At 38.9% G+C, this 14,782-nt stretch overlaps 1 protein-coding gene across 1 annotated transcript in view; it reads left to right on the plus strand.

The window, feature by feature from the left end:
- The first annotated feature begins 10,705 nt into the window (after positions 1-10,705).
- The window catches only part of Tmem260 (transmembrane protein 260), a 60,473-nt gene continuing 56,396 nt past the window's right edge, over positions 10,706-14,782 (plus strand). Inside the window, 1 exon segment of the mRNA XM_047541316.1 lies at positions 10,706-10,942. Within this exon segment, the coding sequence (XP_047397272.1) occupies positions 10,792-10,942 (151 nt within the window). The 5' untranslated portion in view covers positions 10,706-10,791.

A 14,782-nucleotide genomic window follows, 5' to 3' on the forward strand; every position in this document is an offset into this window, starting at 1 on the left:
TGTTTCTATAAACATCTATGCTCTGTGCACTAATCTCATGTTGAAGACTTTGTCTTCTAAGGCAAAGGCTCTAAAACCCACTAAACCCATCATAATAACCCAACATACAAAACCCATACATAATAACAATTCTTGTGTACATGGCAGAAAAGTCTCATTTGTCCCTCAGTAGTGTATTTGAATTTTATTAATAAAAATTTCAGAATGGTCCCTGGACTAACTCCATTGATTTACAGTCAGCTTATTCCAAATGTCTTTTCCCCAAGCTCATGGTTCAACCAAATAACACACTTGACACAGAGCATTCCTACAGGGAAACAAAACCCCTTTGGGGAGTTTGTGGAAAAACAAAACATGAGGAATGGCATTACCCACCCAGCTCCCCATATTCCTAATGCCTGATAGGGGCCTGCATCTTCAGGCATTCTTCATTTTAGGGTGTCTTTGGCTTACCATGGACTTGTTCTTAATATCCTTCCAAGATGAGGACTTAGCTGTCAGCATCCTCACCTTTCCCATCTGGGGAGAGATAAACTGTAAGGACAGAGAACCAGGGCATCATCTAACAGGGTTCACTGCCAATCCTGGAACTCTTGGTATCTGTAAGGCTCAGGCCAATTGAAGAAATCCCCTTTTCCTACTCTATTTGATCTATACCAACTTAAACGGTGGTCCCACTCTTCAGAGAAAACCAAATTTCCCACTGGGTTCACTACATGAGAAGTAAAGGGGATCCTCCCTCACTCATCCTATTTGCTCCTAAGACTCAGCAGAAGATAATTTATCTTATCTTAGGAAGACAAATTTAACTATTGTACTTTTCTTACAGGTCACGAAAACACCAAAATTGTCTTTTGACTCTCAAAATATTTTTGAGCCAATATTTGCCTCCTTCTAAACCACAACTGTTAGTGTGAGTATTTTCTGAAGGTGAAGGAATGTATCAGTCTCAGAAAATCCTTAAAACACAGTCTGACACCTATTTCAGTTTTTTTCTTCCCAACTTCCAAGATTAGATAATCAAAAGCAAACTGACACTTCTGGAGGCGATGTCCCTAACTTTGGTGTTGAGTGTGACCAAATAACTTGGAAAATTGTTTGAAGTCAGAGAGAAGGAGAGAGAAATGGCACAGAACAATAGTGACTAAACACTGGTGTCTTAGGTTATTGATCCTCAAAGAGCATGGTCCAGGGTCCTCATTGCCAACACCCCCGAGAAACCACTGCACAGTCCATAGCGAGTCGATTTTAATGCTACATAGAATTGTTGCTTGTATGCATGTGTATGAAAATATCTAATTCACTTTATCATCTATTTTAAACTCATAAAGATGCTCCATAGATACCCCTTGGTAATTTTTCCTCAGCATCAATGAAGGAAACCTGAGATAGAAGAAAATGTACTAGACTCAGAGGCAAGTACTAGGTTACTAAGTCCACGATCCAGAGCATATAAATCCTGTTTCATTGAAGGAATTTATTCTGTAATTAAGTACCTGATGATTTGGGGTATGCTAGTTTAGGAGTAGAGCCTAAGGCAAGCTCACACATTATGCATAAGAGGGGATAAGAATTTCAGGGTTAATAGAGGCAAGTTTGGGAGAGAAGAGAAGAGAGTTCAGGAAACTGAGATGTGGTGCTGGTTAAACACTTTTCTTTCTGTTCTATGAGAAATCAGCGGAAAGGGTTGAGTTTTGACTGATAAAGCAATAACTAAAGAGCTAGAGGTTGAGTGGAACATGGAAGCAAGATCTCCCACCCAAGAAATATTGGGATGAACTTTGGACTTTCATAAACTATGACTCCAAAGTTTTTATTTAAGTTTGACTAAGTCTCCAGGAGGCCAGCAGCTTCCCAGATCACTTCTGGGTTGCAAATGGATGATGTGTTGCTCTCATATATTTTCAGCCCTACCTTTGAAATGGAAGTAGGAAATTCTGAGTCTGACTTGCCTTGTTTTAAAATTGTATCCTATCGTATCTCTTATAAATGTTAGATAATAATGATGATAGCTAACAGCTACAGCCAGGCTCTGTTCTTCTTATTATTTCACTTAAACTTCAGTCCAAATTTACATGAATGTTGTTGTCATTATTCTATTTTTCAGATGAGCAATGAGGACCAGAGGATTGAAGAAACTTGTTCAAGTCTCAAAACCAATTGGTAGAGTCAGGATTTGAACATAGGTTGCTCCCTGAATTACTATGAAAATGCTTAATATATGCCTTACATAATTACCTTCTAAACTACCTTTGATGCCCCCTACATTTCTTTCATCATGTGGCTTATATCTTGGGTCTAGGTTAGGAGAAACCTTCCCTGGGGTGGGCACTTTAGATATATAATCTTTTCTGAAAATAGCCAAGATAGACCTCCCCTCTGCATCCTTCCTAGAGTCAGTAATCTAATACTATTTGAGGAGTTACTGTGTTCTAGGTACTGTGCTAGGCACTGGGATACTTTCACAGTCCTGGTAGTCAAATATTCACTTTTTTCATCTGATAAATCTTTATTATCATCTTCATACTGAATGTAAAAACACTTCATTCTCTAAAGCTAAATTAAAAACAAAAATATTTTGAAGATACCACAAACATTAAAAAAAAAAAAACTTCTAAATTATCCAAATATAAGCTTATCAGATTTGGGGAAACTTTATTACCTTTATATTTGTAATAAGACTTTTTTTTTTCTGTTAGAACCCGATATTTCTTTTCAAAAACGGCATATAGAGTCAATGGTTTGAATTTTCCAGCCATCCTGGCTTAAATATGTTTTTTTCTGCCTCAAACAGAATAATATTTGCCTTATTTATTTATATATTATCACAAAAACATATAATAATATATAATCATATTTCCTTATGTATTTTATTTATTTTTGTATCAAGGGTTTTATTGAAGATGTAAAATTTATGTTCAAAAAATAACTTAGTTAGGGATAAGGAGGGTGGTAAGAATGGAGGAAGGAAGGACTGTATAGAGGGAAAAGAGGGGTGGGAGGGGTGGGAGGGGTGGGGGGAAGGGAAAAAATAACAGAATGAATCAAACAACATTGTCCTATGTAAATTTATGATTACACAAATGGTATACCTTGACTCATGTACAAATAGAGAAACAACATGTATCCCATTTGTTTACAATAATAAAAAAAAAGTAACTTAGTTTTAGAACAGAGTTTAATATTCTGTTACATTAGAGCACCACAAGAGATTTGGAAAGAAAATTTACTTTCGTGCAGAAATCTACTCTCCTTGAGTATAAAACACTTCTATATTATTACTTACATTACATAGCACTTTAAGATGCAGGAAAATTCATGAATCATCTCATGTCAATTCAGGTAATAATAATCTGGTTAGTATTCATTTTAGACCTATCTACTAGGTAGCTGCTCCAGAATCTGCCTCCCTCCAGTCTACTTTTTTAAATTGTTAGATACGTCATACAGAGAGGAGAGTGCATCCAGCATTTATAAATACTTTGAAGAACAATTTTAAAGGACATCCCAGGCAGCCACCACCTAAGCCAAGAACAGAAGCATCGACAGCATCCTGAAGCCCACAGGTCTTCACCCATGCTCAGCTCTCACTTACCTCCAGAGGTAACTATCATTATCCACTATCTATGATCATTCTCTTTATACTTTAAAATCCTGTGGATGTATATCTAAATAATACAGTTTAGTTTCACTATCTTTCAACTTTAGAAACAAATCATTGTGTATATGTTTTCCATAACTTTCTCCTTTTGTTCACTATTGTGTTCGTGAGAGTCATCCATATTATTCCATTGTAGTTAGCTATGGTTCATTCATTATCTTTGTTCTGTGCTATTGCACTGTATGAATAGAGCAGGAAGGACTTCTCTATTCTGCGTGGATAGATGTTTGGGGTTGCTCCTATGTTGAGGCTCCTATGAGTCATCCTGCTGTGAATATTTGTACCTATCTCTTGGCTTCCCTGACTATGAACCTGGAGTGGCTTTGCTGGAGTGTAGGCTTTGTGCATTTTCATCTCTACTAGGAAGATGCCTGTTTTTCAAAGCAGTTGTACTAATTTATTTGCCTGGCAAAATTTCTGTTGTTCTATACACTTATCAATATTATATATTGTTAGACTTTGATTTTTGCAAACCTGGTAGCTGTTCAGTATCCTGTTGTTATTTCTAATTTGCATTTCCCTAATTACTAAGGAAGTTGAATACCTTTTTATATGTTTGCTGATGATTCTAGGGGAAATTATATAAATATCTTTACAGATTGTTGGTAACATAGCTAAATTGACCTCTAAAGTGTTATACTAAATTCCTTTATCACCAACATTTTATAGAAATTAAATATCATTCTAATTAGGATAAGATGAAATCTTAGAGTTGTTTTAATTTGCATTTCTCTCATTACTAGAGATACTGAACACTTTTTCATATATTTATTAATCACCTGTATATCTTCTTCTGTAAAGTGTCTGTCCAGTTCCTTGGCCCATTTATTGATTGGGTTCTTTGTATTTTTGGTGTATTTTGTAAGTTATTAATAAATTTTGGAGATTAGTGCTCTATCTGAAGTGTATGTGGAAAAGAATTCCTCCCACTCTGTAAGTTCTCTTTTCACATTATTGATTGTATCCTTTACTGAGAAAAATCTATTTGGTTTGAATCCATCCCATTTATTGATTCTTGCTTTAATTTCCTGTGCTTTGGGAGTTTTGTTAAGGAAGTCTGATCCTAAGCCAACATGACGAATGACTATTATCAAGAATGCAAACAATAGTAGATGTTGGTGTGGACCTGGGGGAAAAGGTACACTTTTACATTGCTGGTGGAGTTGCAAATTGGTGCAGTCACTCTGGAAAGCAGTGTGGAGAATCCTCAGAAAACTTGGAATGGACCCACCTTTTGACCCAGATATCCCACTCCTCCGTTTATACCCAAAGGATTTAAAATTAGTATACTACAGGAACACAGCCACATCAATGTTTATAGCAGCTCAATTCACAATAGCCTAGGTGCCCTTCAACAGATGAATGGGTAAAGAAACTATGGTATATATATACAATGGAATATTATTCAGCCATATAAAAGAATAACATTATGGCATTTGCAAATAAATGGATGGAATTGGAGAATATCATGTTAAGTGAAGTAAGTCAATCCCAAAAAACCAAAGGCTGAATGTTTTCCCTGATAAGTGGATGATGATATATAATGGGGGTGTGGGGGGTGTAGGTGAGAGAAGAATGGAGGAACTTTAGATTACATAGAGGGAAATGAGAAGGAGGAGGGGGCAGGGGTATGAAAAATGGTGGAATGAGACAGACATCATTACCCTATGTACATATATAATTACATGAATGATATGAATCTATATCGTGCACAACCATAGAAATGAAAAGATGTACCCTGTTTGTGTACAATGAATCAAAATGCAGTCTGCAAAAATAAAACATTAATTTAAAAAAAGAAATTAAATATCTTTGACATTGGAAAGGTGAAAAATGGTTTTTCTTTACTTTTATTTTAAATTCCTTTGGTTACTAGTACATTTGAATGTTTAAATAAAATTTTCCAAGACCTTTGACAGGAGTGCTTGTATTTTCTTGTTCTGTTGTAAATGGTTTATTGGATAGTATTCCAGGTATCTAATTTTTAACCTAAAGTTCTTAATATAAAGTTTCACCAATATTAGTAAGATAAGCCAGATACAGTATTACACACATGTAATCCTAGCAACTCAAGAGACTGAGACAAGAGGATCCCAAGTTCAAGACCAGCCTCAGCAACTTAGCAAGACTTTGTCTCAAAATAAAAGATAAAAAAGAGTGGGAATGTGGTTCAGTGGTAAAGCACCCCTGGGTTCAAATTCAATACCAAATATAATATATATATATATATATGTGTGTGTGTGTATGTGTGTGTGTGTATTAGTAAGATAAAGCTACATTTGATATTATATCAAGTGGGCTTTGGGGCAGTAATAGATTTCTAAATACTCATTTTTAGGTAAATTTCAGTGCATTAATGTTTGTTAAGTTACTCTAAATATTTAGAAAGAATAAAACAAAGCAGAGTGACTTCTGCTACCAGAAAGATGGAGTTACTTTTCCACATTCTTCCTGCTAAATACAACTGAACATCCTGACACAAACAGGAATTTGACAGGTAAAGAAAAGAATGCAGATAGCTAGGATCTTTGGGATCTGGAAAACAACATGGTGGTGAGATCTCTGCTCTTTCTTTTTGCCTCATGTATCCCAAATTGGTTGCTAGAGAAACTGGCAACAGGAGACGTCAATAGGCATAGATTTTTTAAAAATCTCCCAACGAAAAGCTGCTTTCTCTGGATAAAGAACCAAGAAAGGGACAAACCAGATACTTTTAGGAAATAACCACTCTACTGTAGCCAAAACCAAAGCAAAAACTTTGACAAAGGCTGAGCAGGAAGCCTAGACTCCTACCCACTCCAGGTGCCCCAATATACCCACCTGGGTGGTATCAAAGAAGACAGAGGAAGGAGCCAGAGCTTCTGTTTTGGTTGGGTAGTAATGAGACCCCCCTTTTCGATGGGGTCATTGAAAACTACTTCTAGTCTTTTACCCCCAACCAACCATAATGAGGTGTGTTTTTCTATCCCTGCTGGGTGGGGTCAGAGGGCCCAGTGGAGAGTCAAGACTTGAACCATCATCCAACAAAAAGAAGGCCACCTTCCTTGTCCTCACCTATAAAGTAGTGCCAGTGAAAGGCACAGGGGCAAAACAATGAGGTACCCTACCCTTCCTAACTGGGGAGATAGCAGGAAGACTTGGTGGGTAGCCTCTGCCCAGTAGGAAGGAGGAGACCCCCGTTGGGTTTAATAGATGCCACTCATAAATGTCAGGGAAAGAAGTCTTTCCCAGGAGTCCTGAGAGGCAACACAAATGACCCCTTCTGTTTGATTTTCAAGACTGCCAGAGCCAAATGTGGGATATCATAGGACTATAGAGCTACGTATAGGTGGAACATACCTAATCCAAAAAATCCAAAATCTATAATGCTATGAAATTCAAATTTTTTTGTGTGATGATAGGAAACTCAAAAAGTTTTGGATTTTAGAGCAGTTTGATTTTATATTTTCAGTTTAGGGATGCTTAACTGGTAAAGTGTATGCAACTATTCCAAAATCCATAATCTCTGGATTCTAAAATACTTCTGGTTCCAAGCACTTCAGATAAGGGATGTTCACCCCTGTATTTATTTTCCCTCTGTCTAATATTCTGTTTCTAATGCCAGGGATGGCCTCTGTGATGCTCAGTAGATGTGACAACTTGTCTTGATAACATTCTCTAATTTTTCACTCAAATGATAATCTTGGTATTGCTGTAAAGGTATTTTGTACATATGATTAAAATCCACAACTAGTTAACATTATAAGGGGGAGATAATCTGAGAGGCCTGATTCAATCAGTTGAAAGCCCTAAAGAGCAGAGTTGAGGGTTCTCTGATGAAGAAGAGATTTCTCCTGTGGACAGCAGCTTTGTCACATGTCTAAAAATTCCAAACTGCTCTTCCTGATGACCTTCCCCATGGATTTCAGACTTCCTTTGTCAGTCCCACAATCACATAAGACAATCTGTCATAAATCTCACATATTTTCTACTAATTCCGTCTCTGGGTTGAATCCTGAGTAATTTCCATATTTTTCTACTTTATAGCTTCTATTCTAGTAGAAATCTAAATCACTGTGGAATGAAGTAGAACTCAAATAATAAGTAAATAATATTTATGTATCTCATTGGTCTGCCCAGGGTCAAGTCTGATCTCTCTTCCTTTAATATTTTCTACCTCAACCTTTCTCTTCTGTCCTCCTTGGTCCTATCCCCTTGAGTGTCCTGAACATCTTTACTTCATCACTGTCCCTTTACAAATACTTCTTGGGATTACAAAAACAAAAATGAAAAATGAAACAAACTTTATTTGGAACTTCAGTCCCTGTGGATTTCCATACCACTCTTTCCCTTCACTGTCAGACTTTTTGCACATGTATTCCTTTTTTACTTCTTCCATTTCCTTCCTTTTTAACCGACTGGTATCAGGTTTCTAGATCTACTACTGTACTGAAACTGAACCTCTTGAACTTTCAAGGTTCAAACACCTCAGGTCACCAAATCCAACTGTACCTGCTAGTTGTCTCCCAATATCCATTCTCCTCTTTTTCCTTTGTCGTAAGAGTCCTGGGCAAGTTGTCCAGCTGAAAAGTTAATTTCCTAGCATCTTTTGCCTCTAGGAGTGTCCTGTTATTCAACTGTGACCAATGGAATGTAGTAGAATTGTACAGGGTGCTTCCAGAAGACTCTTAATTTGAAAGGATGGAACATGCCCAACTCTTTCCTTCTTCCCTTTCTCTTTTCTCCTGAAGTACAAATGTAATGACTGGAGCAATAAGCAGCTATCCTAGATCAGGACTTGGCCTTGAGGGTATAAGCTGAGTGGAGTAGTGTCCAAAGATATATGGACCTTAATTTGTCCTTAATGGTATCAGGGAGTTGCCAGACCAGAGTTAGACTGAATTCCTCCAGAGTTCTGACATCTTTTTCATGACAGAATGAATGCTTAGATGTTTGAGTCACAGTAGCAGGGTCTGTTAGTAGCAGCCTAATGAAGTCTGTGATGGATATATAAGTGGCCTCTCATTGTTCATTCTTTCTTTTATTACATAAATATTCAAGCACCCACTTTGTGTCAGGCACCATTCTAAAGACAGTGAAAATAAGACAAAATCCGCCAGGTTTAAAAGGTATTTAAACATAGAGAAGTCAGGTCCAACTGGGTATTCTGTAGCTTAAAGAAGAGGTTGAGGAAGTATAGTTTGTGTGTGTGTGTGTGGTTTTTTTTTTTTTTTTTTTCTTTCTTTTTTCTTTTCTTCTTCTTCTTTTTTTTTTTTTTTAACTAGGAATTGAACCCAGGGATGCTTGACCACTGAGATACATCCCCAGCCCCTTATTTATTTATTTATTTATTTGGTACCAGGGGTTGAATCCAGAAGCAGTGGTTAACTACATACTCATACTCAACCCTTTTTATTTTTTATTTTGAGATAGGGTCTCGCTAAGTTCCTTGGGGTCTTGCTAAGTTGCTGAGGCTGGCCTTCAACTTGCCCTCCTCCTGCTTCAGCCTCCCTCCAGAGTCACTGAGATTACAGGCATTTGCCATCATGCCCAGCGAGGAGGTATAATTTTGAGAAATATGACTCTGATGTTACTATTTAATCTTCAATAAAATTTTGGGAAAGAAGGCAGAAAGAAAGAAAAGTCTAAAACAGCCCTGCTACAGTCCATCATTTGGATTTCTGAAGGGAGCAGCACCAGGGCAGACAGGCTGGTGGTAAAGGAAAACCCAAAGCAGCATGCTGTTACTGGAGCCCAGAGGAAAAAAATGTTTCAGAATAAGAACATTCAGGTGCTTAATGAGAGGTGGAGTCAGTTGCAGAGAACTACCTTTCTTCATCTTCAAATAAAAAAGTAAATAAATAACCAGGAAGCTAAAGAAGCTTAGGTTTCACAGCTCCTACAAGAATAGATTTTGAAAAAGAAAAAGAAAAAAACAATAGGCCTTGTACTTAAATTTGTGTCTGCAGTTTTGAATTTGTTTGCTTAAAGAATTCTCCAAACTATGTAAATTCAAGCCCCATGAAATCTAGATGTGCACCCCTCTTCATCATTCCTTACCTCTGTCAAATCTCAACTACATAAACATCATTGATATGACTTTTTTCTTAGCTTCTTCTTATGTCACCTTACTCTCGTCCACTCTTCTCTCTTCTTCTGCCACTCCCTAACTAAAGACACCTGCTAAAGTTAAACTTCAACCTTGTTCTTGTTACACACACTAAGTCTTTGTCAATTTAGTCATATCATCCATATGTGCATAACTCCCAAAATTCTAATTCCCGCTCGTATTTCTACTTCCCAAACATGGGCAAAGAATTATTCTCTTTTGAAATAAAAAAATATCTTTTTATAAAGCTGAAAAGCAAAACATGAAATGGACAAAAAGGGAAAGAAGTACATACTTGGTTCGCTCAGAATTATTTGTTTGCCTGCTCTTTTGGAAAAGAAGAAGAGAGCCTATCTTAGTTCTCTACTGTCGATTAACAAATTACCCCAAATTTATTGGCTTAAAACAACATTTATTATGTCTCTGTGGGACAGCAGTTTGGCATAGTTGGATCATCAGCTTCAGGGGTTTCACGGGCTGCAATCAAGGTCTTAACACGACTTAGAGTCATTTCAGGTCTAAAATGGGGAAGGTTCCACTCTCTTGCTCCCCCACAAGGTGTTGGCTCCACTCAGTTCCTCCAAGGTGGTGGTACTGAGGGCCTCCACCGGTTCCTGGCTGGCTCTTTTTGTGCAGTTCCACCCCAAACCACAGGTGGCAGAAGCAGCCTCTCCTCACTTGCGGTTTTCAACTCCGCTTCTGTCTCTGTCAGAACCGACCAAGTCAGTATGGCGGAGGGGGGAATTGCCACAGGGACGGTACAGGCTCGCTTTCCTCAGAGATGCTCCCCACCGTGATTGGTCACTTTAGAGCACACGATGAGGACGTACACGCTCATTCGTGGTGGTGACTAGAAAGTCTTCGGACCTGGCTCTCGAGTGCCTGGCCGTTTCTCCGCCACCCCTCTTGGGCGGGAAGGGTGCGCCCGGCCGCTGGGGCTCGACCCGGAAGCTGCCGCGCGGGGTGCACTCGCCTCTCGGCAGGGACTGTGGGCTCCGCGCGGAGTCTGTGGACCAGCCGCGTCCTCGGTTCGTCCGAGTCCATGGGTCTCCATGGCGACGGCAAGGGCGGGGGGCGGGCAGCCCGAGCAGGGCCGCGCTCCAGGGGCCTCCGCGGCGGCGTCGCCGTGTTCGCCGCTGTGGCCGCAGTGTTCACTCTCACGCTGCCCGCCTCGGTGCCAGGGGGAGACTCGGGTAAAGTACTCTCAGGCCGCCCCTCCGCCCTCTCCCCTGGCCCTACGGCGGGAAAAACCGCGGCCGGCGCTCCTGGTTCGGTCCAGTGGGCTCGGGCCTCCCGTGCACCCGCCGGTGCGCGGCGCGGGCTTCATGTTTCGGAACCCGCTCTTCGGTGCCAGTGACTCTGGTGTCTTTAGTTCCCATGCTTTCGAGGAAGGGCTTCTGTGGGTTTCTCCTGATGGGGTTCAGCGACCTTTCCACTTCCTCAGATCGTTTTTTCTGGCCCTGACTTTACTTACCATTCCCCTTTAGTCCATGAATGTTACTTTCTGAGCCCTCTTGTTTCAGACAAAAGGAATAACAGCAGGGGCGAACAGATACCATGGAGAGCATTCTAGTGTTCTTAGAGATGGTGCAGAAGTTACTGATAAATCCTGGAGACAGTAAGAGAGTCAACCTCAGAAAGACTTCTGAGGAGGTGACATTTTAGTTGAAACACGAGTATTGACAAGGAACCAGCCGTGCAGAATACTTTTAAAAGTGGGAGCCAGGTGTAGCTGTAAGCAGCTTCTACTAAAAAGAAAAGCACGACTCACGGACCTTTTCCATCATATGCATTCTTGTTCTGTATTTGGGACTAGAAGCAGTCCCGGTTTTTTGTTTTACTGCCAAATAAAGTGGACCATCCAGTAATGGCAGTAGTTGACTCAGAACAGTGCTGTAAATTTAGGTAGTAAATCTATATCCTGAAGAAACGGTGTACTATTTATCTTTTGTTGGATGACGTATTACCCAAATTTAGTGGCTGGAAGCAGCAGATATTTATTGTCTCCCCATTGGGGTAGATCCATAATATCGGTGCAGTTTAGCCAGGTGCACTACTCAGGACAAGGATGCTGCCATGGTGTGGGCTGGGGCCACAGTCTTCTGGAGGCTCCATTTGAGGAGAATCTGCTTCTAAACTCACGCTAGTTCTATGCTATGCAGGTTTCTCTATAAGATAGCTGACATGTCAAAAGAAAGATAGGGCACCTCTGTCTGACACTTGTCATTTTGTAACCTAATCCTGGAAGTGTTATGCCATTGCCCTGTTTTATTCGTGGGAGTCAGTAAATCCAGCCCACATTCAAGGGGGAGAGGATTACACAAGTGAGAATTCCAGGAGTTGGGGATTATTGGGAGCTGTCTTCAAGACTGCCTGCCACATCAAAGTTCCTTAATGTTCTGTTTTCCTAGTCTTTACTTTCTGATTTCCTTCAGGTCCTTTAACAAATGCAGCAGTGTTTCCTTAATGTACTAGGGAATGGAGGTTTATATTAAATAGTGGGAGTATCTTTATGGTTTTGAGTTTTAACATTGGAGTGCATTATTCAAAGATTAGGTAGTTTTATTACCTGTTTTAAAGCAGCTACTTATGGCTGGCTGAGCCTCAGAATGGAATGGGATGAGTAAGAGTATTTACTGAGCACTTACTATGCCAGGCACAGTACCATGTGCTTTATATGGATTGATGTCTTAGCCTTCCCAGGTACTCTGAGATAGGTACTATTATTATCTTCCTCTTATAGATGAAAAAACTCAGGCTAAGCTATATCCAAAGTCTCAGCTAGTAAGTCAGGACTGTCAGGGAAATAACCCAAGTAGATTGCCTTTAGAACATGCACTAGTAACCTATACTCTGTCAAAGAGTTTTATGAAATACTTTGTGAAATCCACCATCACATATATAGTAATATTTAAAGACTATTTAAAATCTATGGCTGTTGACTCACACCTGTAATCCCAGCTTCTCTGGAAACTAAGGAGGAGGATCACAAGTTCAGGGTCAGCCTGGCAACTTACTGAGACACTGTCTTGAAATTTTTAAAATATAAAAAAATAGCTGGGGATGTAGCTTAGTAGTAGAGTACTTGCCTACTCTGCACAAGGAACAAGGCTCTAGATTCAATCTTCAGTACTGAAAAACAAAACAAAACTATGACTGTGGTCTTGTTTTTATTAATGAAGTATTTTTCCTCAAAAGAATAAAGTTATGTATTCCCCTTTAGTTACTAAACTTTTTAGATATTCTCATTTGCTTAATTTGATACTCAATAGTGGTTGCTTCTAATAGTTTTATGTTTATTTTGGGGAATGATAATCTTTTTCATCTATACACCAGTATGAAAATTTTGTTTAATTATATCTTTGATCATTTTGTTTGTATGTTGAGTGTACTGTTCTCCTTGAATATTTATGAAATAATTTTTCTATCAATAAACAGAATACATCTCAAACCAAAATAATGCATGTATTCTTCTTCCCAGTAAGTCTTAAGTTATACTGCATAAACCCATGGCATTGTGAGACTTTCGTTAAAATTATTTTTTGCACTACTTGACATGCATCTTTCAGTTATGGGCAGGAGTACTCATGGGGTAGAAATTTAGTCTTCACTAAGTTAACTTTTATATGGGTTTATATATTTTAAAGATACTGTCTTTAACAGACTTGATATATGACAATATAATAGTATAACTAACACTAACAGATATGAAGAATAAAGAAATATAGGGGAGCTGGGTTTTATGAACATTAAGCATCTGTAGACAACTCTGAGCTTGCCACCAGTTTGCTTCCTAGATAACAAAACTATGGGTCTCAACTTCAGAATTGCCTGGGAAACTTGGGTCCCTAAGGGTCTTATTATATTAGGGAGTTTTTGAGTAAGGTCAAGGAATCTTCCACTAAAAACAATGACCAGGTAATTCCAATGTGAATAATAATAGGAGTTAACTTTGAAGAAACACCAGCTTAAAGGGTTAGGACAGCTGCATGCATTGGCACATCCTCCTGAAGCAGGAGCAGGAGGATCATAAGTTCAAAGCTAGCCTTGGAGACTTAGTCCTTAGTCTAAAAGTCTAAAAATAAAAAATAAGTAAAAAGGGCTGGAGATGTAGCTCAGTGGTGAAGTGCCCCCTGGGTTCAATCCCCAGTACAAGGAAAAAAATTTAAAAATAGAGTAAAATGAATAATGATCTCAAAATTTTGAACTCAGATACTTTGTCACACAGCTATAAGAACAATAAGAACGAAAACTGATCAAAAGAGTTTGGAACAGCAGACATAAGAACTAACCTGTTAGGGAGCAAAACTATACTTGAGAGTAGTTACAAAGGGAAAAGTTAATTCTAAGAAATTTTAGACCATAAATAATTTATTTAAAAAAAAGTATTTGGGATATAAAAAGTACCTTGGTTTCTATTCATGAATATTTCCAGGAGATTTAAAAAATGTCCTTAAGAAGGGATGTAGGTCAGTGGTAAAGCATCCCTGGGATCAATCCCTAGTTCAAAAAAAAAAAGAGTCCTTAGGTAATTGACTTAGGTAGGCAGTAGGTGTCTTTGGGTGCCCTTACAGGGCTTCTATGTTACAGTGATTTGCCTAAGAATGAGGTGTCTTGAGTAGCAAGTATGACAATGTGATAAGTCTTGATCAAGTTCTATGTTCAGAGCTTGAGTTAGATTGTGTGACCAGAGCAGGGGGAGGTGGGGATGTCTTGAAAGGATCATGAAGTGGCTAAGATAATGTTTTTAAACTTAGTGGGAGAGAGAAATGAAAACAACTAGCCAGAATATAAGGCAATCGAAAGTGCTAAGTAGACTCAAGCAGGCTCTGTAGAGGAGAAAGAAGTGATTAATTCTAGTGGGGGAGGCTGGTGAGAAAGTTAAGTAAGGAAAGGTGTCACTGAGGAGGTGGCAATTGAACTAGGCCTTGAAGGATTTAAGAGAGAATGCTGGGGAAATATTCCATGGTAAGAAAATGAGTGCTAAGAGGTGCCAAAGAGGACCACCCCAGAGGAACACTGGGTATTCAGAT

Source organism: Sciurus carolinensis, chromosome 2 (genome assembly GCF_902686445.1).
Source record: "Sciurus carolinensis chromosome 2, mSciCar1.2, whole genome shotgun sequence".
In the NCBI taxonomy this organism is placed as follows: Eukaryota; Metazoa; Chordata; class Mammalia; order Rodentia; family Sciuridae; genus Sciurus; species Sciurus carolinensis.